We start from the raw sequence: 26,620 nt of genomic DNA, 5'->3' as shown, positions 1-26,620 counted from the left end.
ATGTGATATTTATCTTTCTCTGACTGGCTAGCATAATGCTCTCCAGGTCCATCCATGCTGTTGCAAATGGGAAGAACTCCTTCTTTTTACCACAGTTAGTATTCCATTGTGTAGGTGTACCACAATTTTTTAATCCACTCATCTGCTGATGGGCACTTAGGCTGTTTCCAAATCATAGCTATGGTGAATTGTGCTGCTATGAACATAGGGGTGCATATGTCCTTTCTAATTGGTGTTTCTAGTTTCTTAGAATATATTCCTAGGAGTGGAATCACTGGGTCAAATAGGAATTCCAATTTTTAGTTTTTTGAGGAAACTCCATACTGTTCTTCACAGTGGCTGTATTCCCACCAGTAGTGCATGAGGGTTCCTTTCTCTCTGCCTCTTTGCCAGCACTTGTGATTTGTTGATTTGTTGATGATAACTATTCTGATAGGTATAAGATGGTACCTCATTGTTGTTTTGATTTGTATCTCTTGGATGATTAGTGACTTTGAGCATGTTTTCACATGTTTCTTTGCCTTCCTTCTGTATTCTTTCGAAAAGTATCTATTTAGGTCCATTGCCTTTTTTTTTTTTTATCTTCCTTTTGTTAATCTGGAAAACATTGTACTCTTGGGCCTGAAACAAAAAAAGATATTTCAGAAAGTTTAAAATACTAATTTTCATTTGTTGATTTGTTGATGTTGGCCATTCTGACAGATATGGATGGTACCGCATTGTTGTTTTGATTTGCATTTCTCGGATAATTAGTGACTTTGAGCATGTTTTCATGTGCCTCTTGGCCTTCCTTCTGTCTTCTTTTGAGAAGATTCTATTTAGGTCCATTGCCCATTTTTTAATTGGGTCATTTATCTTCCTTTTATTAAGTTGTATAAGCTGTCTGTAGACATTGGAGATTAAACCTTTATCAGTGATAACATTTGCAAATATGTTCTCCCATACAGAGGGCTTTCTTGTTGTTTTGTTGATGGTTTACTTTGCTGTAAAAAAGCCTTTTATTTTGATGTAGTCCCATTTGTTTATTTTCTCTTTAGCTTCCATTGCCTTCAGGGAAGTATCAGTGAAGAAGTTCTTTTGGCGTATGTCTGAGATTTTGCTGCCTGTGGATGCCTCTAGTATTTTTATGGTTTCCCGTCTTATGTTTAAGTCCTGTAACCATTTTGAATTTATTTTTGTGTATGGTGTAAGTTGGTGATCCAGTTTCATTCTTTTGCATGTGTATCTGTCCAATTTTCCCAACACCATTTATTGAAGAGACTGTCTTGACTCCATTGTATGTTCGTGCCTCCTTTGTCAAATATTAACTGAGCATAGTGATTTGGGTTGATAGCTGGGTTCTCAATTCTATTCCATTGATCTATATGTCTGTTCTTGTGCCAGTACCAGGCTGTTTTGAGAAGAGTGGCTTTGTAATACAGCTTGAAATCTGGTATTGAGATCCCTCCTACTTTACTCTTCTTTCTCAGGATTGCTGTAGCAATTTGGGGTCTTTTGTTGTTCCAAATGAACTTTTGAAGAGTTTTTTCTAGGTCAGTGAAATATGCCATTGGTATTTTAATTGGGAGTGCATTGAACCTATAGATTGCTTTGGGAAGTATGGACATTTTGATGATGTTGATTCTACCAATCCATGAACATGGTATGTTCTTCCATCTGTTTACATCTTCCTCTATCTCTTTTTTCAGTGTTGTGTAGTTTTCCATGTATAGGTCTTTTGCCTCCTTAGTTAAGTTTATTCCAAGGTATCTTAATTTTTTTGGTGCGATGGTAAATGGGATTGCCTTTTTAGTCTCTGTTTCTATTGTACAAGTTCACTATTGGTGTATAGAAATGCCATAGATTTCTTGGCATTAATTTTGTATCCTGCTACATTGCCAAAGTGTTGGCGAGGTTGCGGAGAAAAAGGAACCCTCATGCACTGCTGGTGGGAACGTAGACTGGTGCAACCACTGTGGAGAACAGTATGGAGCTTCCTCAAAAAACTGGAAATGGAACTCCCATTTGACCCAGTAATCCCACTCCTAGTAATATATCCCAAGAAGCTAGAAACATCAATCAGAAAGGATACATGCACCCCTATGTTCATAGCAGCACAATTTACAATAGCTAGGATTTGGAAACAGCCTAGGTGCCCATCAGCAGATGATTGGATCCAAAAACTATGGTACATTTACACAATGGAATATTATGCTGCCATAAAAAAGAAAAAAATTCTCATCGTTTGCAGCAACCTGGATGGAACTGGAGAACATCATGCTGAGTGAAACAAGCCAGTCAATGAAAGAGAGACACCATATGACCTCACTTATTTATGGATGATAAAGAACATTATAAACTGAAGAACCAAAAGATAGTTATAGAGACAGTAAAGCAACAAGCAGACTGTCAATTACAACGGGGAGGTTGGGGAGATCTGGGGGAGATAGGAGATCAACTGAAGGACTTGTATACATGCATATAAGTACAACCAATGGACACAAAACTCTGGGGAGGGAGGGTATGTATGGAAGGCAGGGGCGGGGGCAAGGGTATATGTACAAAAATAATAATTTAATAAAAAATATAGTAAATTGAAAAATGTAATCTTAAAAAAAGTAATAATAAAATAAAATACTAATTTTCATCTCCATGCCCCTTTCTGGTTCTTCTTAATTATGTTGTGAATTACTAGTAGGAAGTTTCTTGGTCTTCACTTTAAGTGCTCACCTGGCTTTGAGCCCATCCTGGCTGTATGTTACATCCCACGATGACATTCCTAACATAGAGCCTGCTGCCCTAGTACTGACTTCAAGTGACAGTTCAGTGCAAAGTGCTCTAGTGTCCTCCATACTAGCATAGATGGACTCAAGGCCACAGATAATTCAGGCAGGCAGCTGAACTTTGATCTCATCAATATAAAATCCAGGAACTTCTCCAGGAGTTATTCATTGTAGCCGAAGTACAGTATTCGGAATGTATGGCTCAGAATGTACAACTTCAATATGTATGCATTTTAGAATGATTACAAACAAAATATTGTATAATGATTCTAAATCATCTTGAGAATTATAATTGAATTCAAGAGTTGCATGAATGTATTAGAAAACATGACCAAACTGTCCTACGTTTTATGCAAAAACCTACATTATGTTTACAGACAGGTGTGCATTTGCATTCTTTCGGAAGTGTAGCTTGTTTCCTCCTCAGAATACTCAATTTTTGTTTGTTTATTATCTTCTGGTCATTTGTCACTCTCTCAAATTCTGAACAAGTATCACTTCCGTGCAGAATTTCCACGGAGAGTGAGGAGTAGAATGTGTAGGCTTTCCACTGCACAATGAGATGGTGCATTTTTTCAGCATATGCATACGTAAGCCTTCTTCTGTGAATAGGACTGATAGGGTCAGATAATGTTTAAAGGGAAAGGCTTTATGTCTCTTGGGCCTCTATGTTTCCACATGGATGCTCCCACACACACATAGGTTGAATTATGAACAGACCCATTAATGCTGGGATCACAAAAGGTCAAGTTTTGTCTTCTTTTACTCCTATTCACATTGCCTTTATAGAGAGGGGGGAAAAGGGGATTTGCAGGAAAAAAAGATCATGATGAAGAATTTTAAAGAACATTTTCCCCCTTTTAGTAACATCTGCGATTTGAAAAAAAAAATTATATTATGTAAAGTAATTCAGAAGTATTGTAGTACCTACTCTATTTTGGTTTATGAATTAGTTCATCTTTAGGGTCATTTTTAAAGGGAACAAGTTATCACAATAATTGAGAACAAAATATCACACTTTGAGGCTAAAAGACCTTATGAATATGTAAAGTTACAAAGTTTTAATAAAATTGGATAGAATTTTTATCAACACATTTTTGGTGATATTCTTCCTATATTTTCAGGAATTTTTCATGTATTATATTTTCTAATATGTTTAATAAATATATTATTTTTCTAAGACATTTAACTTGATGATTTTTAGTCATTTGTTTAAAAAAGGTGATAACTGGTGAAGTGAAATTTGACATACATTAACAAATAATCATTATGCCAATGAAATAGCAAAATTTAGACTTTTTGGAGTAGTGAAGAATTCATAGTAAATGAAACTTTTAAGACTTTAACCAATGACAGTCATTTAGTTTAGACTGCAAATGACATCATCAGTTGTATGGTTGGTTGATTTCTGATGTCACATGAAATCCCCTATCAGTGAAAGGCTATGAATTGTGACAGTAAAATCAGTCATGTATAAAAATGCTCTCAAACCAAAGCCAAAAACTTCTTTCTTTTCTTTTTTTCCTCCCTCCCTCCCTCTCTCTCTCTCTCTCTCTCTCTCTCTCTCTCTCTCTCTCTCTCTCTCTGGCTTTCTATAACACAAGATGTACTGTATAAAATTAAAGAGAGCAGTATTACTGACTAACAAAATACATTGCATACTTAGTGTACTTTAAAGATTACATAAAATTATATCTTCCTGAACCATAAGACCCTAGAAATAAGCTCAGAGAGGATTAGTGCTTTCCAGAAATGGAATCTTGCTATTTAAGGCCTTTGATTCTTGGATTTTAATTTTGTCAGAAAGCTGTACAAGCAAGTAAGCTGGCCTGTATTGGTCTTTAGTTTGGGAATGAGAAATGCTATTACCCACAATTTAAAAAAATATTTTTATTGATTTCAGAAATGAAGGAAGAGGGCAAGAGAGATATAAACCTCAATGATGAGAGAGAATCATTGATTGTCTTACTCCTCTATGCCCCACACTGGGGATTGAGCCTGTAACTCTGGCATGTGCCCTAACCGGGAATTGAACGTAACTTCCTGGTTCATAAGTTGATGCTCAAATGCTGAGTTATTCCAGCCAGACTATTACCCATCATTTTTAATGATAACACTGCTAGAAGGTAGAATAGTGAAGATTAGGCTGAAAACATTGACTAATATGGGATCATTTCCATATTTTAAATGTTACAATTTTCTTAAAGGTCTAACAGTATTTTATGGAAAGCAAATAAATTTGTTCCAGAAAGTAAGAAAAGATCTTGAATCTTGAATACCAAACACAAGGAACTTGGAGGAGCAACTGGAAGTTTAATGTGCTATTGGAGGTACATTAATCCAGTTGAGATGGCAAGAATTATTAGAAAGAAAGAGACCATGGACAGGGAAACTACTTAGTAGTTATTTTGATAACTCAAGGGATGGTGATAAGATGATGGTTTAAATTAGTGTATTACTTAAAAGAAAGGAAATGAAGGAGAGAAAATATATGTATTTAAAAGAAGGGTTGGCAAACTACAGTCCTGGGGCCAAATCCAGCCCACCACTTGATTTTCTTCATAAGGCTTGACTGGAACAACTGTGATTATAAATCTAGAAATTTTAAAATAAAGGGTACATGTTGCTAATCTATTGCTGTGTCTGGAAAAGTTCTATGCATTATTCAGGAATTGATATGTATTCAAAATATTGTCTAGAATACAGCATTGCCTTTGAAGTATGCTTATTTTGGAAAATTGTATTTCAGAAATTTAGAAAATTATATTTTGGATATTTGGAAGGAAGATAGCATATTTATTCATTTAAAAGGCCAACAAATGTTAATGAAATTAATATTAAAAATTTAAATTTTATATATATATGTATGTTAAAAATAAATTATCCTAAAAAAGAAGTTACATGTAATAAATTTAAATGTTGTTGCCACATATATTAGGTTATTTAAAGTCTAAAGAGGTTTTGTGATGTTAAGTAGTTTAAAAGTCCTTGGCAAACTTTTCAGCTATATGTTCTTTTTATAATCAGAGATATTTTTCATTCAGCAATTGTAAATGACTATCTGTTTCATATTATTGAAGTGCAAAAGTTATAAATTTTCCCATCAATAAAATTTGTTGATGAAGGAATGTATACCTCTTCTAGTCTTTTTACTTGAAGAAAGATCTATACTCAAATCCTTGTATTCCAGTAATTTTCCCCTTATCAAACCAGGTAGTCAAAATCTAATAGGTGTGACATCAACAATTACTTCTTGCTAACAACTCTTGTAATTTAACCCCTTCAGGTGAGCAGGCTGATTGATGAATTGCAGACAGCTATCAAAAGCAACAGAGGTCATCTCTCTAAACTTGGCCCCCAATTACAGGCTGAGCAGGAGCAATTCTCCTCTTATGTCTACCAACACATTAAAAGCCTTCCAGCAAAAACTCTTATCCCAAGAGGCCTGCAGCTCAAGGTGGGTGTCATTCTATGCCTTGCATTGAGTTTAGCCAGAGACAATACATTCTGCTGCATTTGAAGGCCCATGTAACAATGCAGATCAGCTTGAATTTCTTTTTATGTTGTCTTTCCTCAAACTGAGGTTTGGCTTACAAGTGATAATATTACCATTCAGGGAATGTATTTTAAAAGAAAATACCTGGAGGCCTTTGAAAGGTGGATTTATAATACTTCAAGTAGTTTTCAATCCAGGAAAGTAATTTCAGTGAAGAAATTTAATCGTGAACATTTGCAAACTTTCCCAAGAAACCAATTTTTCACAGGAATCGCTATGTATTTCAGTTTTTAAAAACAACTTGTTTGGAGAAATGGGTAAGCTTTAATCATTGACAGACAGTGGTAATAGGAATTAGAGGTGGAAGGCCAAGAGGCTGATTGATGTTCAAACTACATTTCCAAGGAAAAGATTCTGTATTGGATAAGTGTGACACATATCTGGGTTCACTTGGTAAAATCAATACTTTAGAATATGCTGGGCAAAAAGGTGAATTGGTTATTTGTCAGAACAAGATGACAAAATGTCCTACACTATTATATGATGTTGCATCTTCAGAAGAGAAAAACAAGTCATACCTGATTAAAGTGGTTTAGGTACTGAAAGTTTAGGGAGTTTAAGTACCTTTATCATAATAGAATATCCATGTAAGTCTGTCAGATTAATATCATTTTATAATTTTACTTCCCATATTTTAAGAGACTATAATTATTTCAATTTGAATTATTCTATGTGTGACCCATTTCTATGTAAGGAACCATTACTACATCTCCACCAACTCATTTCCTTTGATTATATTTACATTTGAATGTGATCATATTAAAGGTAGTTGCATTTTGATCAGCCTTTGTCACTAGAATTCTTCTTTCTTAACATTTAGTTTTATGCTGAAAATAACATTATACTTTTTTCTATAACTTGTTTCTTCTAATGGCATTCACCTCTCAATGGAAACCTAGTGTGACCATATCTTGGCTATCTATACTAATAAAAGAAAAACATGCAAATTGACCATCACTCTGCTACACCCAGAGCGAGTATGCAAATCAACCCAACCAAATGGCAGTGGCAACAGAGCTAGAGGGAGCAGGAGGCTTGGATTACCCCCAGCGATGGAAGAAACCAAGCTTCCCACCAGCCCTGGCTGACCCTGACCTCCACTCAAGGCTACAAAGTTTCAATTATAGAAGATAAATAAATCCCAGATACCAGGGCCTCTACTTGGGGCACAGCGGGGAGGGGGACATGGCTGGTCTGCAAATCACCACAGGTCCCTCTCCCAGACCGCTCCATGCCCCAAGGGAACCCCCGCCCTGATCCAGGACACCTATCAGGGCAAACCAGCCAGCCCCACCCATGCATCAGGCCTCTATCCTATCTAATAAAAGAGTAATATGCAAATTGACCATCACTCCAACACACAAGATGGCTGTCCCCACGTGGTCAAAGATGGCTGCCCATGTGGACACAAGATGGCTGCCACAAGATGATCAGCAGGGGAGGGCAATGGGGAGGGACCAGGCCTACAAGAGAGGAAAGTTGTGGGTAATCAGGCCAGCAGGAGAGGGCAGTTACAGGTGACCATTCCAACAGAGGTAAAAAATACTATGGAATACTATACATAGTACATTTTTTACCTCTGCATAGTATTCAATATTCTATTGAATATCCGTGTAAGCCCATGCACAGCTTCTAGAACCAAAATAATCAATTTTACCCATCATCATCTTCTAGAGCAGTGATTCTCAACTAGGGACTGATGCTGGGTGTGATTCAAAATTTCCTGGGATGCTTTTTCATATTGTATATGGTTGCCTTCACTTTTTCACTGACCTCATCCTCACCATATATTTCACTGATAATTTAAAAAATGTAATTTACTTAGGTGTTGATACGAAAAGATCATCTCTTAAAAGGACATACTCTTTCTGTGTTCCATATTGCCTCAGTTCCATTTTTTTAATAACATGGCATAATACAGTACCAAGTTTAAGTGGACATATAAGACAAAGGACCCAGAACAGCTTAAATTTGAATGTCCATCACCACTGTAGGAAAATTTATTGTGAAAGAAAGAAAGAAAGAAAGAAAGAAAGAAAGAAGGAAGGAAGGAAGGAAGGAAGGAAGGAAGGAAGGAAGGAAGGAAGGAAGGAAGAAAGAAAGAAAAGAAAGAAAGAAAGAAAGAAAGAAAGAAAGAAAGAAAGAAAGAAAGAAAGAAAGAAAGAAAGAAAGAAAGAAAGAAAAAGAAAGAAAGAAAGAAAGAAAGAAAGAAAGAAGGAAAGAAAGGGAGAGAGAAAGAAAGAAAGGAGGGAAGGAAGGAAGGAAGGAAGGAAGGAAGGAAGGAAGGAAGGAAGGAAGGAAGGAAGGAAGGAAGGAAGAAGGGAAGGAAGGAGGGAAGGAAGGAGGGAAGGAGGGAAGGAGAGAAGGGAGAAAAAGGGAAAACACAGCATGACAATGTTAGAGAATTTTAGGAAAAAGTTATATTACCCATAATCACATTAATTGTTATATGACTATTCTCACCCTTGCACATCATTTCCATATTCACTCACATATCTTGTGTAATCATAACCACAGTGTGCAGTTTTTATTGTTGTTTTTTGTTTTCTGGTACATTCTCTTGGATCACAGCACCTTTAAGGTTGATGAGGTTTTTAAAAAAATATTTTTACCTTTAAAAAGGTGGTCACACTCAGTGCACACTATACTTTATGAAGCCATTCAGGTAACAACTCTTAACTATTCCAAACCTTCTCTTACCTCATATTCCCTGTCACTGCCACCACTCCTAGCCACTCCGAGAACATCTGCTGTAGCCATGGCTCAGTGACTTCTGCCTTCCCAGACCTGTTCTTTCCCTGCAACTCCTCCTCCTCTTCATCCCCATGGAGATGCTGTCAGAAATGTTAGCATTTCCCTGGGAGAGAGGATTGATAGGAAAGGGTATTAGCAAATCTGTAGGGGATGGTGGGTGGAAAAACTGGGAGGAAGATGGGTGATCTGACACAGAACTGATGAGCAAGCGTGTGGGATGTGTGAGTAGGAGGGAGAACGCACAGGGGAATGAGTGGAAGATGGATCCAGGGACATCCTTTCAACTGGAATTAGTGCTTTTCACACACAATTGGTCAATGATGCTCTGTGGGTTGTCTTCTAGTTGCTGCCAACAGAGACAGATCCAGCTTCTGTGGGGCCTAGGGCTTATAAAATTTTTGGGGAGAAGAGTCTCTTTGAAATAAGGCCTCAAAGTGGTTATTTATTTAAAGCAATAAAATGAATTAATAAAGCAAACTGATGAAGGCTTGGAGATTTGGATCTTGTCTTCCAAGATCTTTTCAAGGAAACTTACCAGAAATACTACCTAATTGCTCTCTGGATTCCTTTCCCCATCTATGATATTCTCTAGCTCTCAGCAACTCCTGGCACAACGAGGAGCTGCAGCAAGTAAGGGTCCCAAAGCTCAATCTTTGCTAACTTCACACAGTTCCCTCTGACTATGAACAGGAGAAATATAGTGGCATTTAGTGACCTGCGTAAAAACAAGATTCAGAGGACTGTGATTCTGAGGTTTTATTAACCTTTCTAGTTTTATACTCTTCTCTTTTAGCTTAAAGACATTAACTGTGTGTGTGTGTGTGTGTGTGTGTGTGTGTGTGTGTGTGTGTGTTTAAAAGGGTAATTCACAGATTTATTTGTATAGAATGTTGTTGTCTATCATGTAGTTCACCCTCTGGGAAGTATGTGTCTAACCATTTTTATTCGTCAAATGACAGGAAAAAAAAAAAGAATTTAAGTCAATAGTCTAGTAAATCCAGACATTACCAAATACATATTGTAACAAAGTATTGTGTTAAGTACTGTGGGAAGGTGCAGAGAAGGCTGGAATGAACATCTTGTTGGTCCAAGCCCATGAATTTTTCATAGAATTTGAACAATCTAATACCTTATGAAGACAATAAAACTAATGTGTAGGTCTTCTTAGCTTTTTATACAATTTTGTCATTTTCCTTTTGCAGGCACATCTATATTTAGAAAATGGGGTAATTTGATGACAGGAAAAAAATGCTAATTTTTTTTTCATACTATTCTCCTGGTCTTTCCTCTGCTTTGGACACTTGAATTGGCTCTACCAATGACAGGAGCTCTGTGGAACTCTTTGCAATTTGCAATCTATTTTGTGGTCATTTTTAAAATTTACACTTCTCTAACCATATGTATTACTAGCAAGGTTATTAAAATATTTAATTTATTCCATGAAACAGTTAAGTGCATAGAAGGATATAACTGCAGTCAGCTATCCATAAAATTGTGGCAAGATTTCTTTTGTGTGTGTCCTTGTTACGGTTCTACATAATTATTATGTCCATATTTCCATTGTACATTCCTTGATCTTTGTCTTTCCATTTAACTACTTCTTCCATATATGTATTTATAACCACTGAACTGTTATTTCACCTACATTATTTGAGTAGACAGTAGGAAAATAAATTTAAAGTACGTTCTAAGTATAAGTTGTAAAATGTCAACTTTACATTCATTTTCAAAGGAATGTGGCTAGCGTAGAAAAATTGGGATGTTGTTGTGACTTCAAGAACATATTAAATGTTTGGCAAAATGTGAAGGAACTGATTTTCATATGTAGATTTTTACCATAGGGGGTAAATGTTGGATTGTTCATTTTAAAGGCAAAGAAACTTGAAATGCCTTCGAACACCTCATGGGATAGCTGTTAGCAGTTAGCACTGAAACCTCTCAGCTACTTTTCTTTCCAGAGTTTGCTTCCATCCTGCCTTCCTTTTTTTCCTCCCACACTGCCAACTCTGGAGGAGGGGACTGAGTGGAAATGCCAGTGTATTCACTCAGCCTATTTCCTGACAGGCATCAGCAGCCAGGTGTAAAGCTCCGTGTGCAGGAAGATACAATCAGGGAAAAACTGCATGTGTATCAAAATCAGGGAAGAGCAATTGGTTAGGGGCATCAGCTCTTGCACACAAGATGATTGTAACGAAGCAGGCTTCCCCCGGCAGTCCTGACAGTCTAGAGGTGCCCAGAGAATTGCCAGGTGGGCAGTCAGTAGGGAAGGTCCACGGGCCAGAGCTGGATTACTGTCCCAGCAGTTACCCAGACTAAACGCAACCACTGAACCTTGCTGCTGCAGGCACGCACTCTCTCGGGGAGATTGTCCTTCTCCATAGCAGGTAATTTGTTTTTACCTCTCAATTAGCTTTTTTCACAGAATGTGGGAAATGCTCAAGTTGCTGGGATTCCTGCATATGCTCATGTCCCTGGGATTACCCACTGACGTCTGTGTTAGCCCCGCTCACCATGAATATTAGCATCAGACCATCTGAACGTAGAAATGAATGCAGATTTTCTAGTCAGTGTAAACGAAGTGATGCATTTATTCCTACTTAAGATTCTAACTACAGTTTTGATATTTTTATGATAAAAAATTGAATATTTCTTAAAGAAAAAATATTGCCATCAACAGTAAGTTTTTGTGTAGGTTTTGGTTACCCAGAGTACTCATTTATATTAGGGGAAATGTATAAAAGCATGTTTACAAGTATATTTGTTATATTTTAACAAAAAACTGAATAGCATTAAAAACATATACGCTATTTAAAGATGAGTATATGACCTCTGAGGCTGAGAATTTGGGGAAGTCTGATAATTTGGTTCACATGTAATTCTATAATGTTCATTTCCTCTAGTAAAATATAATTTGGGAGATATGAGTATATTTTTCTCATAAAAAAAAGCCCTTCTTATGAAAAAAAATATATATACTAAGTCCAGGCACTTTCAAAGATTTTCATTTACCATGTTCTGGTATAATACATCATATTATATTCAGCTACACATAGGACAAATATAGCTGGCATTTTAATTTCAATTAAATATAATTTTAGGCATTAAATTAATTTAAACAAAATGAGTTACTTGTTCTATTTTTTCCTTGAAATATTGAAATTATTTAGCTTAGGACATGACATACTAGAACCTTTACTTTGCCACCATCTTCTAGATAATTTTGAACATTTTCATATATTGAATTTAGTGAGAATTATAATTAGATACAAAAAAATATTTTTGCAGAACCATTCACCTTGCTTTGAATTTTTTACTGTTAGTAGACACAGAAAATGGGATAAGGGAGAAGCACTTTAAAAAAATTATAACAAAACAATGACTATGATTTTACATGCTTAAAGGAAAGGAAGACAGGCCCAGTCCCAGGGGAACTGAAGCCATTGAGGGACCATCTCACAGGCCTTTCCATTCTCAGCCTCCAATCCCCAATCCAGGTTCTCAGCTATCCCAGGTTCTCACTTCCATGCCACCCCTCCCCTCAAAACACACACACACACACACACACACACACACACACACACACACACTTTCTCTTAGGAAATAAGCATGCCACACTTTCTTTCAAGTTAAGACATTAAAAATTTTTTTCTTGGATCAAGTTTTTTCTTGGAATCTACTATGAAAGTAGGATCTACCCTATTTGAAGACAGGAAGGTGGCTGCCCCCACAGACTCACTCATCAGGTTTGATCACCTGCTTGGGACTGACACCCCCGCTGTCACTCCCTACCCACCAGCCCTGCCTACTGCAGGCCCTCTGAGGGCATCCAGAGAGCCAAGATTGACCATCACAGCCTCCAAGGATCAATAACCAATAAAGCTGAATATCATTTGCTCTGTGGGGTTTCAATTATGATAGAGCAGTGAATCTCTAACTGTAATTTCAAGTATTGGTAAGTTGGTAGGAGAGGTATGTGGGGTCAGTCTTCTGGCTCACCCCCAAAATCCTACCCCATGGACAGTCACCCATTATACATCTAAATGGTAGACTCTGCCACAACTTAGAGGAAATTCAAAATGTCTCTTAAAATAAATTATTTTCTTAAGTATACCTTTTCTGGACTTTAAAAAATGTTATTTGATTTCCTATCCAGGTATCTTTTAGATTGATGAAATTTAACAATTATATAATTTGTTTTCACTTAAATGCATTTTTATTTCCTGAGACATAATATGGATACTGACTCCTTCCCTGTTAGATAATATTCAAAGGCATCTCTGTTGGTCATGAAAACACTTTTTCTTTATGTATTATAAATATACTAATTCATTATTAAATTTTCACTGTCTGAACCCTATAATTTTAATATTTGTTTTGTTATTATCACCTTATCTAAATATTAAAGTTAGACATGTTTATTGTTTGATTTATAATATGTTATACATTTGAGAAAATATAGAAAATGAGAATATTCTAAAAACTATCTTCCAAGTCTGTAAAAATGAAAAACTAACAGTACATTTATTTATTTGACTTAATGTTCATAAAATGTTAGTTCAGTTAGTTTATTTTCTATCTCCAAAGGTACATTTTAGTTCTGATTGGATGAAGATTTTTTTAAATTAGCCATAAATATGACTATCTAGCTTCTTACATAACAAAAATATTTTAACTTTCATGTTATTTGACTTTGGTTTAAAAATACACAAACTTGTAGAAACAGTAAAATTGTGGGTACCAGGAACTAGGTGTAGAGGAAATGGGGAGATGTTGACCAAAGGGTACAAACTTCTAGTTAGAAAATGAATAAATTCTGAGATCTAATGCATAGCATTGTAATTATGATGAACAAAACTGAATTATATTCCTGGAAATTGTTAAAAGAGTAGATTTAAAAAAAATGTTTTTATTGATTTTTAGAAAGAGGACAAGAGAGGGAGTGAGAGAGAAGCATCAATATGAGAGAGAAACATCGATTGGTTGTGTCACGTATGTACTCCCTTTGGAAATTGTACCCACAACCTAGTATGTGCCCTGACTGGGAGTCGAACTCTGACCCCTTGGCAAATAAGATGACTCTTGACTAACTGAGCCCCACCCGCCAAGACAGAAGAATAGATCTTTAATGATCTCACCAAAGGAAAAAAAGGTCATTAGGTGACATGATGGAGGTATTAGCTAAAACTGGTAATCATTTTTCAATATATAAGTATATCAATATAAACTTACACAATGTTATATATCAACTGTAACTCAATAGAGCTGGAAAAAATCATAGAATTTGATTTTTAAAGACCTCCCTGCCTCTTATGAGTAGATTTCTCTAAAGTCACTTAACCTTCGAGGGACTCACCTGGAAAATCTGGTTGCTTTGAGTATTGAGTGATTGAATGCCTGTGACATAGCATCCTCCACTCTCAATAACCATGCATGTGTGAGTGGCCTCAATTCTGAAGAACTCTGAAAGGCCATCCCAGCTCTAGAGCTCCCACCAGAGGCCTCTATTGCAACTGCATAACAGTTCACCTCCCCCTGCCCAGTCCTGCTTCCCTCAAGTCCTAACCAGTGTTGCTCTTGAGAACACTCCCCAGCAAACTTCCTAAATCTTGGTCTCAGAGTATGTTTCCTGGGTAACCTAATCCAAGACAAAGTATAAGTTATTCATATTTCAACATAGTTAATTATACTAGGTGTACCGGTTAATAATGGTGGATTTTGTAATCAAAGAAAACACGATAATTTCAAGAGAAACATCAAAAGTGCTTTATTCAAAGCAATGTCCATCACTAGCTACACATTTCCCCCATCTTTTAGTAATTTGTGGATGCCGTCCCAATAGAACTTTTCTTGTTTTGAGGCAAATCATTCAGAGACCCAATTTTCCACTTCTTAGTTTGTTTCGAAGTGCTGCTGAGAAAGTGTGTGTGCCAATCGGAACAAGTGGTAATCTGAAGGAGCAAGGTCTGGTAAATACAGTGGGTGGGTTAATACTTCCTAGGCAAGATCTTTTAATGTGTCTTTAACTGGTTTTGAAGTGTGTGATGGAACGTCATCATGAAGTAAGATTACTTTGCCATGTCTTCTGGCACATTCTGGCCATTTCATAATCAAAGCGTGGTTCAAATTTGATTATTTGTTGTCAGTGCAATCAGAATTAATGGTTTCACCTGGTTTTAGAAGCTCATAATACACCACACTTTCCTGATCCCATCAAATGCAGAGCATTGTCTTCTTTGTGAAGCAATTTGGCCTTGCAGTCAATGTTGATGGTTGACCTGATCAACCCATGATTTTGTGCATTTGGGATTCTCAAAATGAATCCACCTTTCATCGCCAGTCACAATCCGATACAAAAAAAAGACTTCCATGCCGTTGAAGCAACATTTTACTGATGACTTTTCAGTTTTCCATTTGTCTTTAGTTCAGTTGATGTGGCATCCATTTTCCTTCCTTTAAAAATCTTTCCCATTGCTTGTAAACTATTAGAAATTGTTTGCTGAACAACATTTAATCTTCCTGTGAGTTGTTTTTGAGTTTGACATGCATCTTCATCCAATTATGTTGGTAATTGTTGGTCTTCAAACTTTTTTAGTTAACTTAGATGTTCTTTGTCTTTCACATCAAAATAATCACTTTTAAAGCATTTAAACCAGCATTCACAAGTATCTTTAGATGGAGTATGTTCACCATAAGCTTCCCAAAGTATATGATAACTTTTTCTTCAAAATAAAGTAATGAATCAAAACTTTCCACAAATGCTCTTTTTTGGCATGAGAATCAATATTTTTAAGTGTAAAAATATCTATGATGTTAATACCTTCAGCAAATTTGGCATATGAAGTTCTGAAGCTTGTTGTCAATACAACAAGCATATATATCAAATCACATACTAGTGTATATCAACATATGTGTAACTCCATCTATTGAAAAAAATCTGCATTGTTAACTGGTACACCTAGCACCCACCTAGAATATGCCAAATAATTTTGTGTGGTTATTTTATATTCCTTTCCTTCTTCAGACCTCTACTAGTAAATCCTATTACTATTCAGCCTCCCAACTTTTGGCAACACATTGCACTGTCATTTTCCTATTATTGCCTCTTGAGAGCATTGCATCCTGAGGTATTTTGAAGCTTCAGTGTTTGGCCTTCCACTCACGCACGGAGAGCTTCTAGGGGGGTCTGCTCAGCAGTTATGGGGAATTTGGGAGCCTGCTGTTCCCCCACAGCAACCTCTTAACCAGACTTGTAACATTGAAGTCTGGATAATGACACTAAACTAGGCCGTATACAAGTCCTTAAATGGTTGTCATAAGTGGTGCCGAGCAAACTTGTCTAAGAACCACATTAGCTTAAATTTATCTTGTCTTTTCCCATACGAGTTAAGTTTTGGTTATTGTCTCTATAACATAAATTATTTCAGTAGTTTGTTGATATTTTTGTGCTTCACAAATACTGAGTATGAACAGTTATTTAATTTGATTTTATTGACACCCATAGATGCAGGCATCCTGTTTCATAAATATTAGACTAGCTACACATTTGATTTCCCAATCCTGCCAGTCAATAAATTAAGCAAGTAAAATTGTTCAGGAATGAATAATAGAAATGGACCATTTCTCACCATGCCCGTTGTTATTCGCAGCATATAAATATAGTACTTTGAGTCACCATCATCCATCTCTCATCTGACCTTTATTGCCTATAGCCTACTCTCCACCCAGCAGCCACAACAATTCTTTAAAAAATGTACGTTGGATCCTGTTACTGCTCTGTTCAAAACCCTCCAAAGATTCTCTGTTTAGCTGTCAACCTTAATTCTCTGACTTCATGTTATTATCCCTCTCGATCGATCACACTATTATCCCCCTGTCACACTAGTCTCCTTGAGATCCCTGGAGCACATTCATGTCTTGGTTTCTTTGCTCTAGCTGCTCCTTCTGCCTGCAGGTCTCCTCTGCCAGCTATCTGCTTAGCACACCTTCTCACCATTTAGTCTTCACTCAGATCTTCCCTCTCTTAAAGACCTATTCTGATCACTTGCTTTCTTTGTTGGCTACCACGCCCATCCCTCTCCCTGATCCCAGACTCTGTATCCCCTGCCCTGCTATATTTTTCTTCTTTACATAACACTTACTACCTTCCAGTCCCCTCAGAGGTGCATTAACCATGAAGCTAGTGAAACGTAAGCTTCAGAGCCCCTTCTTCACATAGATCCCTTCTGCATCTCAGGGAGAGGCCCTACTGATGTGTACACGTGGCTGCATGGTTCTGTAAGATTTACAAACATGATACATCTACACTAATAAAAGAGAAATTTTCAAATTGACCACACCTCCACAACGCTCACCAGCCAATCAGGAATGGGTATGCAAATTAACACAACAAAGATGGTGGGTTAATTTGCATACATAGGAGTGGAGGGATGACTGAAGGCTCCAGCCCAAGCGAAGACTGAAGCCTGAAGCCTCGCTGCAGCCAGAGCAGAGAAGTCTAGCCTGGAGGCTTGGCTTCTCTGCTGTGGCCAGAGCAAAGGCCTAGGTCCCAGGTACTGGAGGAAAACTGGTGCTGGCAGCCAGGGGAAGGAAGGCCTATTGCACAAATCTTCGTGCAAGGGGCCTCTTGTTTTTATTATAAGTGGTTAAGATGATTGTTTCCACTCTAACTTCCTCTATGTCAAGCTTTCCCTTTCACCAAGTGGGGCTGAAATGGCTTCAGGCATTTCTGAAGTCTAGGAAAGGGAAAATTGAGTTGGGGATACATTTAGTTTGGGAGTGGCTAAATGTCATTAATGGTCTGCAGTCACTTTGCCATACAGCTTAGTTAGTGCTAGCCATCTGCTGTGGGAAGAGCTTCCAGGTAGATGTCTACTGTCTGCTGGCCAGAGTGTTGTTCTTTCACTGTGACTAGAATGACCCAAAATATGTGGGTGTTGAAGGGGGAAAATTGTGTGAAATTAACAAAGCCAACTAAGTTGTAGGAAATTCTTCTATGTTTTATAGCTTATATTTTAAAGAAACAATGATTAAGGTTTCCCCAAACTTGCCAACAGTCCTAAATTCTTTAAAAATAAAATGAACCAAGTTATGAGGTTGAGAGTAGGTTTTCTAACCAATAATAAAAATATTATTGATTAACCATGCAAGAGGGAAGAAGGCATTATCTTTCTATTCTTTCTTTCCTTTTAGAAAATGCTATAAAATTACCATTTAAAGAGGTGATCAAAGACAATTCAGCCAAATATGTGCATTGGATAGCTTGTTAACAAAAGTATTTTGGGACATTTTCTGAATTTGGTAATGTTTTTATTTATATGTGAGCTTTTACATATGTGTAAATTATTCTGGTATCTTTACTCATTTTAAATGAATGTTTTTTATGTAGTTCTCCATATTTAATTCTGCCATTTTTTTTATTATTATTGAAGAGAGACCACCAAATTGTGTAAACTTCAAGATTCATAAGACCTGAATATTTCCTGACCACACTGTATGATTTATTTACCTTGTTTTGTTCCTTAAGAGTGGGAATCTTAGTTCACTGGGCTAATTTTAAAAAATATATATTTGTATTGATTTCAGAGAGGAAGGAAGAGACATATATATATATGTATATAAACATCAATGATGAGAGAGAATCGTCAATTGGCTGCCCCTGCACACCCCACATTGGGGATTGAGTTTGCAACCCAGGCATGTGCCCTGACCAGGAATCAAACCATGACCTCCTGGTTCATGAGTTGACACTCAACCACTGAGCTATGCTGGTGGAGCTCACTGGTTTATCTTAAGCACCTGAGCACTGCTTGGCACATGCGATAAACTCAATAAACATTTGATGAATGAGCGAATCACTTAACAACATTAAAATGAAATATTGACCTTAATCCAATTTAATCTTGCTCAGGAAATGTTAATATTGACATAAATAAAGTAAAAATACTGTAGTTAATGGCAAACACTCCTTAAAATTCTATACATTGCCTAATTAAGGGCATAGGAGTAAACTTCTATTTGTAGTTATTTTCTCCCTTCCAAGTACTAACCAGGCCCGACCCTGCTTAGCTTCCAAGATCAGATGAGATCGGGCGCGTTCAGGGTGGTATGGCCATAGACTGTAGTTATTTTCTTAATTAGTCATTAGCTACCATCATTTTCAAGAGGATCTTGATCATTTAAGAAAAAAATTTGAGGTTCTATTATCTTCCTCCTTGGGACCCAAGACTATACTTAGCTGGATTTGTGCATCATCCCATTCCAAGGGTGAGAATTTAATTTTAGAATGGTGGGGAGGTGAGGCTATGCAGAAAGCCACTAGGAAGCCAATAAAACTGTTGGGGTTTTTCTTAAGTAGAGGATTAGGCAACAGGAAAATAAAGGTGTAGACTATTTTTTACTTTCCTATATCTAGTCAATCATAGTAACTCTGTATAGAGAGCTATCTTTGTTAGGCATTGGACAATAGGAAGAAAAATATTTCTCATGCAAAGGAAGAAAAAATAAATTTAGTACTTGGATTTTAAAAAAATGAGCATAGTAATACTGATCTGAAGAACCAGAGCTGAGGCTTAAGAAAAGCAGAATATCATAGGATTTCATCTTGGGGAATTTTTATTTTTGTAGAAATAAAGAAAAGACTCCACATATTATATGAATGATATACAGTCTTCTTTCACTCAAACACCTAAACTTTTACTAAAGCATTGAAATACCACCTTCTTCTTCTTCTTCTTCTTCTTCTTCTTCTTCTTCTTCTTCTTCTTCTTCTTCTTCTTCTTCTCCTCCTCCTCCTCCTCCTCCTCCTCCTCCTCCTCCTCCTCCTCCTCCTCCTCCTCCTCCTCCTTCTTCTGCTTCTCCTTCTCCTCCTCCTCCTCCTCCTCCTCCTCCTCCTCCTCCTCCTCCTCCTCCTCCTCCTCCTCCTCCTCCTCCTCCTCCTTCTTCTTCTTCTTCTTCTTCTTCTTCTTCTTCTTCTTCTTCTTCTTCTTTTTCCTTCTTCTTTACTTTTCTAGACATAGAAAGGAGGACTTAGTAGATGTTGTGGAGAAAGCAGTGAGCTAGTGATGCTGCTAGATGTTGAACAAGTCCTATTTGCTTTCTTAGTCTGGCACTTGACACTCACACTCTCATTTTCTAGAATATAATTTGCTGCACTCTGATTTCACATATAGCAAGTCTTAACATAGTAACATCAATATGTTCGTCTAATTGAGCTTTTGTCAACACTAACCTTGCAGAATTGCATGTGGCTAGAATTGTGACTATCACTGTTCAATTTCTCTATTAAGAGTTTTGTTCCAGATTAGGGCCCTGAAGAGATTGTTGGGACAGTAAGATTCTCCTTCTACTTCATTTCCCATTGGTTTTTGGGCCACAGTTGGGTTTATGAAGTTCCTCACAAAATTAGAGAGGTTTCTTGCTGGCATTTTATCTTTACTTATAAACAAAGATTTAAAATAATCCTTAGTAGCAAAAGACACTATAGGGAGTGAAATATCACTGAACCAAGGCTGAGAGCTGTACCTTCTCCACTGGACCATCAGTGTGATGAAAAGTTCCAAATAGAGATGGACCCACAGTTTTTGAACACTGTTACTCCTTTTTTCTCTCTCTCTCTCTCTCTTTTCAGCCCCCTCCCCCTCCTTTTATGTATATAGTCTGAGTAAGTGCTATTGAAGCACAGTATTTCCCAAACCACTATTAAATAACACTTGAACTATCTCAAAAGTAAAACAGATTTCTTTCTTCATAATAAGTTATTGCCCCAAATCATCTTCTCTGGAAATAGTGCTAGAAATACATAAAATTACTACCTTGATGTGGTAGGTCTATCAGAAAGGGAATAAAATAACTTTTGAGAAAAAAGCAAAATAAAAAAGCAAGGATTTAAATTATTCATCAGGCCTCTCTTGGCCTGCTTCCATTCTTTTCAGGTAAATGGCACACCCACAGGGGCCCTCAATGTGGTCAGAGGGTGGTATTCACTCTAGTTCCCTCCTTTGAGACTGGTTTGTTGGGATACTTTACACCAGAATGTTTGCTAGAGTATTTGTTTGTTTAGTAACTATTGCATAATGTCTGTCCTCAACAACTTGTTGAATGTATGCACTTCAAGTGGATGGCTTTCATAATATTGTTATGCAATAAATCTGTCAGGTTGAGTTTCCTCTTAATGAGTCAGTAGATAAACTGAACACTGATCTATTTTAAATATAAATCAGACATCCCTCACATATGTTGTGGCTTTATGTTTTTTCAAGAAGAATGAAATGATCTAAGTTAGTTGGTGTCTAGCTGACCTTTCTCTGAGTCATGAAACACTTAAACATCCAGTGTAGTGCGTGATTCCTCCTTTAAGATTGTAGGGAGAGCTAGTCAGTTTAAAGATGCTGAACCCAAAAGAAGAAATGGGGGGGGGGGGGCTTTTTTTTTTTTTACTATTCTAGCCCTGTTGGTTTTCATTGTCAATTGCCTGCATGTGTTCATACAGGAGGCCCTTGCTTCACAAGTTCCTGTACCCATGACTTCCATTCGATGCCCTGTTGTGCAAAGCCAAGACTGTTTGTGTTTACATATGTATGCATGAATATATGTACCTATGTGTGTGTACATGTATTTATTTTTATTTTTTTAATGTACTTATTTTTCAGATATTTGAAAATGGTAAAGACACTGGAGAGATCTCTATCTGTATCAACCAAAAAGATTTGGTGTCTAATAGCCCAAACCAAACTGGTGATATGATGGAAAAAGTGAGTTTACTGGATGTTTATTTATGATTCTAGGTGTCTTCCAAGCTACTTGTCATTAATTTAGATAATTACATCTTTAAAGTTATTTAGAAAGAAAAAAAAGATCAGTCATGTGCTGGTCTGCAAAGATTGATAGTCTTAAGATTGACTTCTGAATTCTTTTGGCTCTCTGTTTATCAACTCTGAGCCACTTATTTAACAGCATCTTAACCTTCATTGTGCTTGTATTTGGAAATCTGTCTACACTGGTCTCTTGGATTGCCCTCTTGTTTACACTTTGAAAAGAAGTGACATGATATTCAGTTTAGGGTATGTTCTGGATTTAGGGTGTTCCCAAGCCCAAGACCCTGAGCGACTAATGTGCAGATTTGGTCTCCTATGCTCATTGTAGGCAAGTCCAAATGGTTTTTCCGAGACACTCTTACCTTTATTTTCCAGATCATTGGGATGTTTCTCGGGCAGAGTCAACATATTCAGGATCTTTATTTGGGGTCTTTGTCTTGCATAAAAAGACACTGAATACCCCTGTTGTTTACAAATTGGGGTTATGCGCCCCAGCGCACACCAGTGTTTGGGGCTCTGTTGCTTGGCTTTTGTTTAGAAACTTGCTTCTTCCTCCCCCCTCTTGAGTTCAGCACCCTCAGACTTGTCTCTCCCTGGTATATCTATTACCTGGCTTTTATGGTCATCCACTAAAGTTGCATAAAGTTGGAAGACTCTTATCTGATCATTATTTTAGCCTGGAAGAGAAGGGAAATGCTACCTTCATTAATTAGAGAGAGAAGAATCAAGAGTCTTGGCTGGTTTCTTTTTACCATCACCTCCCTAACTATTTAAAAATACCATAATATGAAAGCCTTCCTAGAATTATCTATTTGTCATCTCCTCACGCCCGCCCCCCTCCTCCCCCCAATTTCACATTAGGATACTTTACTCTTTGGTTCATATTAAATTGAAGATGGCATTTATATTATTTTACATAGGAAGCTAATACTCTGAGGGATTTTTTTTTTGAGTTGGCTTGTGGCACATTGAAATAGAATGTTCTTTGCTTCTATAATATGCAAGCTAATCTTGGGGGGTTAAGGGGAGACTTGAATTAGGAATACCATATAGCTGTTTGGGAGATCCCTGGTGACATTAAACGATGTCTGTTTCCTTGGTGCACACTTGTCTCAATCACATGCCTAAACTGTTTCATACTCTTCTCAGGTTCCTGAACAAATTCTTATCCTATAAAGTCATGGTGATGATAGTTTTAAAGATAAGTGGGTGAAGAATATCACATATATTTGGTCACTGCATTCCAGCCTTAACCAACTACCTTCAGATGAAAGGCACTGAGGCCCTACCTCCTGGAAGCTGTGGGATGCTCATCTTTGAAACTCTAAAATGCAATCTGTCACCAAGTTGAGAAAAGGGAGATTGAGATGCAACTCCTGTGAAAGTGCATTTGGATTTGTGGTCAGGCGTTCACATACTTTCCTACCACACACTCCCATTTTTAGGGTACATATTTCTCTCCTGGACTGGGTCTTCAGTCTTTTATAGCTTTCCCTTTTACAAAAAAGGTGATGACTAGAAAACAAAAACCACTGTATTTTTAACAGTGATCAGCATTGCCTGCTTTCCCAATATAATAGCAAGGCAACAAAAAATAAGCTCAATGGCTGGGACTGCACAGAAATATATGGAGGGTTTTATGAATTCAATATATAGATTTTCAAAACATGTTTGTGGTTCCAGTAAAAAAAAAAAAATCAGACTTTTACAATTCTAACATCTTTGCCTATTATACTCGTAAAGAAAATAGTAGCAATTACTTGTAATTCAAAGGATTTGATTATACAGAGTGAGAAGTATTACCTTTATTGAAATGAAAAATGTGTTATCATTTTCAGCCTTTCTGGTGCTCAAGGCTGGAAATTTGGTCAATTAAGAGCTTTTGAAAACAATGTAGAGCTGATAAAGTTAGAGATACAATTGTTTATCTCTAATTAGGACAAAGCTTAATTCTTAAGTATTCTACAAATAAAGTTGCTGACCAAAGAAAATATTTTACTCAGTCAAGAGTTTAGAACCCATAGGAGAGGAAACTGGCATATATGACAAGATTGCAACTTTATCTCCTTTCCTTTGAGCTTTGGCATTTAACACATCCCAGGATACCTCAATGGAAATTAACAGGAGTGAAAGAGGCACACTAAACAGAGCTGAACAAGGAAAGTCCACAGCTATATCTGCATCCCTGCCGAGATTACAGAGTAACAAGAAATTCAGAGACACAGGAACTGACAAGGGAAAGAAGAAAAGGAAGCCTGTGACAGAAGGCTAGGGGGATGGGGGCGGAGGACAGAGTGATGGATAGTGTGGGGCACAGAGTAGGACAGAGTAGAGGCCCAAACACTCAAAGGTAACCGAAAATAATGAAAGAGTCTTTTAAAATGCCACCTGCAACCCAGTTCCGTTGGATTTACTTTCATTTGAAATGTGTCTTAAATTAGAAATATCTTGATAATCCACAGACCCTAAAGGTAAGGTGATTGCAAACACTGACAATGCTAATATTTAAATTATTAAATGACAGCATTTCGTATTTGCATTTCAGTTATATCTTATTTACAACTTGAAAACATCTCTTATGGAAGTGGCTTACAAGCATTTGCAGGGCCTTCATTAAAATACAGCCAGAAGAGTCCTGAAGCAACCTGGGCTGAAAGTCCTGTTTATTTTTGCAATCCTGTCAATGGTGAATTACTCGGCCATTGGTTATTTCAAGGTAGTGGGAAATAGGGAGACCACCCATTGTAAAACCTGAACACGCTCTGCAAGGGCCCTAAGAGAATGTGTAGCTCCCACAAGAAAAGCATAACCCTCATCAAAGGGGACTGTTACCATGTGTAGAAGCTAAACGCTCTTCCTGTAAAACTGTCACATCTGCTTTCAGTCCCAGCACCAAAGGGTCAGAGCTCAATCACAAGCCTGTGGCACCCCCTGCTGGTTAAAAGCCCATGCTCATTTTGTTACTTTCCCTTGAGCTAAACAGTGCCATCATTTCACACTTCTTTTAGCATTCTATATGAATTTAATTATCATTTGTTTAGACTTCATTGGTTACAGAGTAAAGACCGTTTACTACAGATGTCCACAATTTATGTAATTCTTTTTTCTTCTTCTTTATTTCCCCCCACCACCAGTTACTTCTCAAGATTCATCAAAGGCTTCAAGGATCTTCCATCAACCCACCAGGCCTCAATTTTTCTTCAACCCGGCTTTTCGATGAGCATGGTCAAGAAATTAAGAATCCACTTTTGCTGAAGAATGAGCAAAAAATTTGGGTCTCTTATGGTAAAGCGTACAGGTAGGAGTGAGGCATTTTTTTTTTTTTTCTGTCTGTCCTCAGTCTTTTCTGGGGCAAAGTAATTTAAAAGGAGAGTTGAGAAGCCAAGAGCACCCTTTATGAAAATTTTTTAAAATTTTGAATTCCAATTAAATGTCAGGATGCTTTTTTTTTTGTGAGGCAGGATTGTTTGAGAAATTAGTCATCTCTCTCTCTCCCTCTCCTTCTCTCTTTTCTCTCCTTCTCTCTCTTCTCTCTCTCTCTTTCTCTCTCTCTCTCTGACTTTTCTGTCTTAATGCCTTGTCATAGTTCTTGAAGTCTGCCTGTCAGCACAGCAAGTGGGATTTGTTCATGTCTGAGTAGTCACCTTAATGATAGCAGATGGAAACGCCACGGGGGGCCCAAACCCATCACACTGTCATTGTCGCACACTGCCCTGACCTGCTTTCACTCCTCTATTTTTTTGTCCCTTTTTAAAGGAGAAATGGATGGTAATTGAAAAGGATTTTAAGCAAGATTTATGAAGCTGCAGACAACATGATTCCCCACTATCTCTCTGTTTTCACAAATAAAGTCTTAACCTTTTAAGCACCAATGACAGAACAGCTAGAGATAAATTGGTAAAGCTCATAAGCTCCATCATATCAAAGTTGTATTTCTCAAAGGCGCCTTATATTATCCTACAATAATTACTGGTTATTGCGAAGTGTTGTGTAAATTTTTGTAGATTGGTAAATTCCTGCATACAATTATTTGCGTTTCCGAGGAAAGAAAAAGGCTGCAGTCTGCAGGCGCTGATGAGCTGGGCTGTGTGGACTGTCATGGAGATTTATGCATATTTTGACAGAATACATCCAGATGAACTCTGAAACTGCTTGTCAGTAAACTTAAACATACTTTTGCCTTTTCTGAATTTTTTTTTTTTTTAGGACATGGGGAAAAATAATTTTGCTTTTAGAGTATAATTGATCATAACTGTAATGAAAATAGCCTGGACAGAGCTAGGAGCTAATTGGATTTACTATCTATTCTAATAGTCAAAACTTTAAGTATGGAAATAAATTTACTTTATTTACAGAAGTCCATAATGGTTTGGAAGAAGTTGGGAGGATTAGTGTTGTAACATACTACAAAATCTTATTTCACCTGTCCTAGTAGAATAAAATTAAAATACTTAATAATTTCTAATGGTGTGTAATTTATAAAACTCAAAATATCTGTAAGGAATGGTGTTTTTCCCTCCCGAAGGCAGATTTTAAAATGTCTTTTAATTGCACTATGAAAATTGTTTTTGCATGGTACAAACAGCAATGAATTTTATTACAAGGAAAGATTTTTAAATAAAATGGTTAGCTAGTAATTTCTTCTTAAATATCATTGTTAAAGTGAAAGCAACAACTGACTAATTTTGATGTTTTTAATAATGTTTGCTATAGTACTGAATTTTAAATAAGCTCAA

At 37.0% G+C, this 26,620-nt stretch overlaps 1 protein-coding gene across 1 annotated transcript in view; it reads left to right on the top strand.

The window, feature by feature from the left end:
* Positions 1–26,620, top strand: part of DCDC1 (doublecortin domain containing 1) — a 287,695-nt gene that overhangs the window by 120,019 nt on the left and 141,056 nt on the right. The window contains exons 10-12 of the mRNA XM_084894634.1: positions 6,049–6,219; positions 21,720–21,821; positions 25,019–25,182. Coding sequence (XP_084750760.1) covers positions 6,049–6,219; positions 21,720–21,821; positions 25,019–25,182 — 437 coding nt within the window. The remainder of the gene's footprint in view (positions 1–6,048; positions 6,220–21,719; positions 21,822–25,018; positions 25,183–26,620) is intronic.

Source organism: Pipistrellus hanaki (assembly GCF_964339955.1).
Source record: "Pipistrellus hanaki genome assembly, chromosome: 9".
NCBI lineage: Eukaryota > Metazoa > Chordata > Mammalia > Chiroptera > Vespertilionidae > Pipistrellus > Pipistrellus hanaki.
This window is presented reverse-complemented; position numbering and strand designations above follow the sequence as displayed.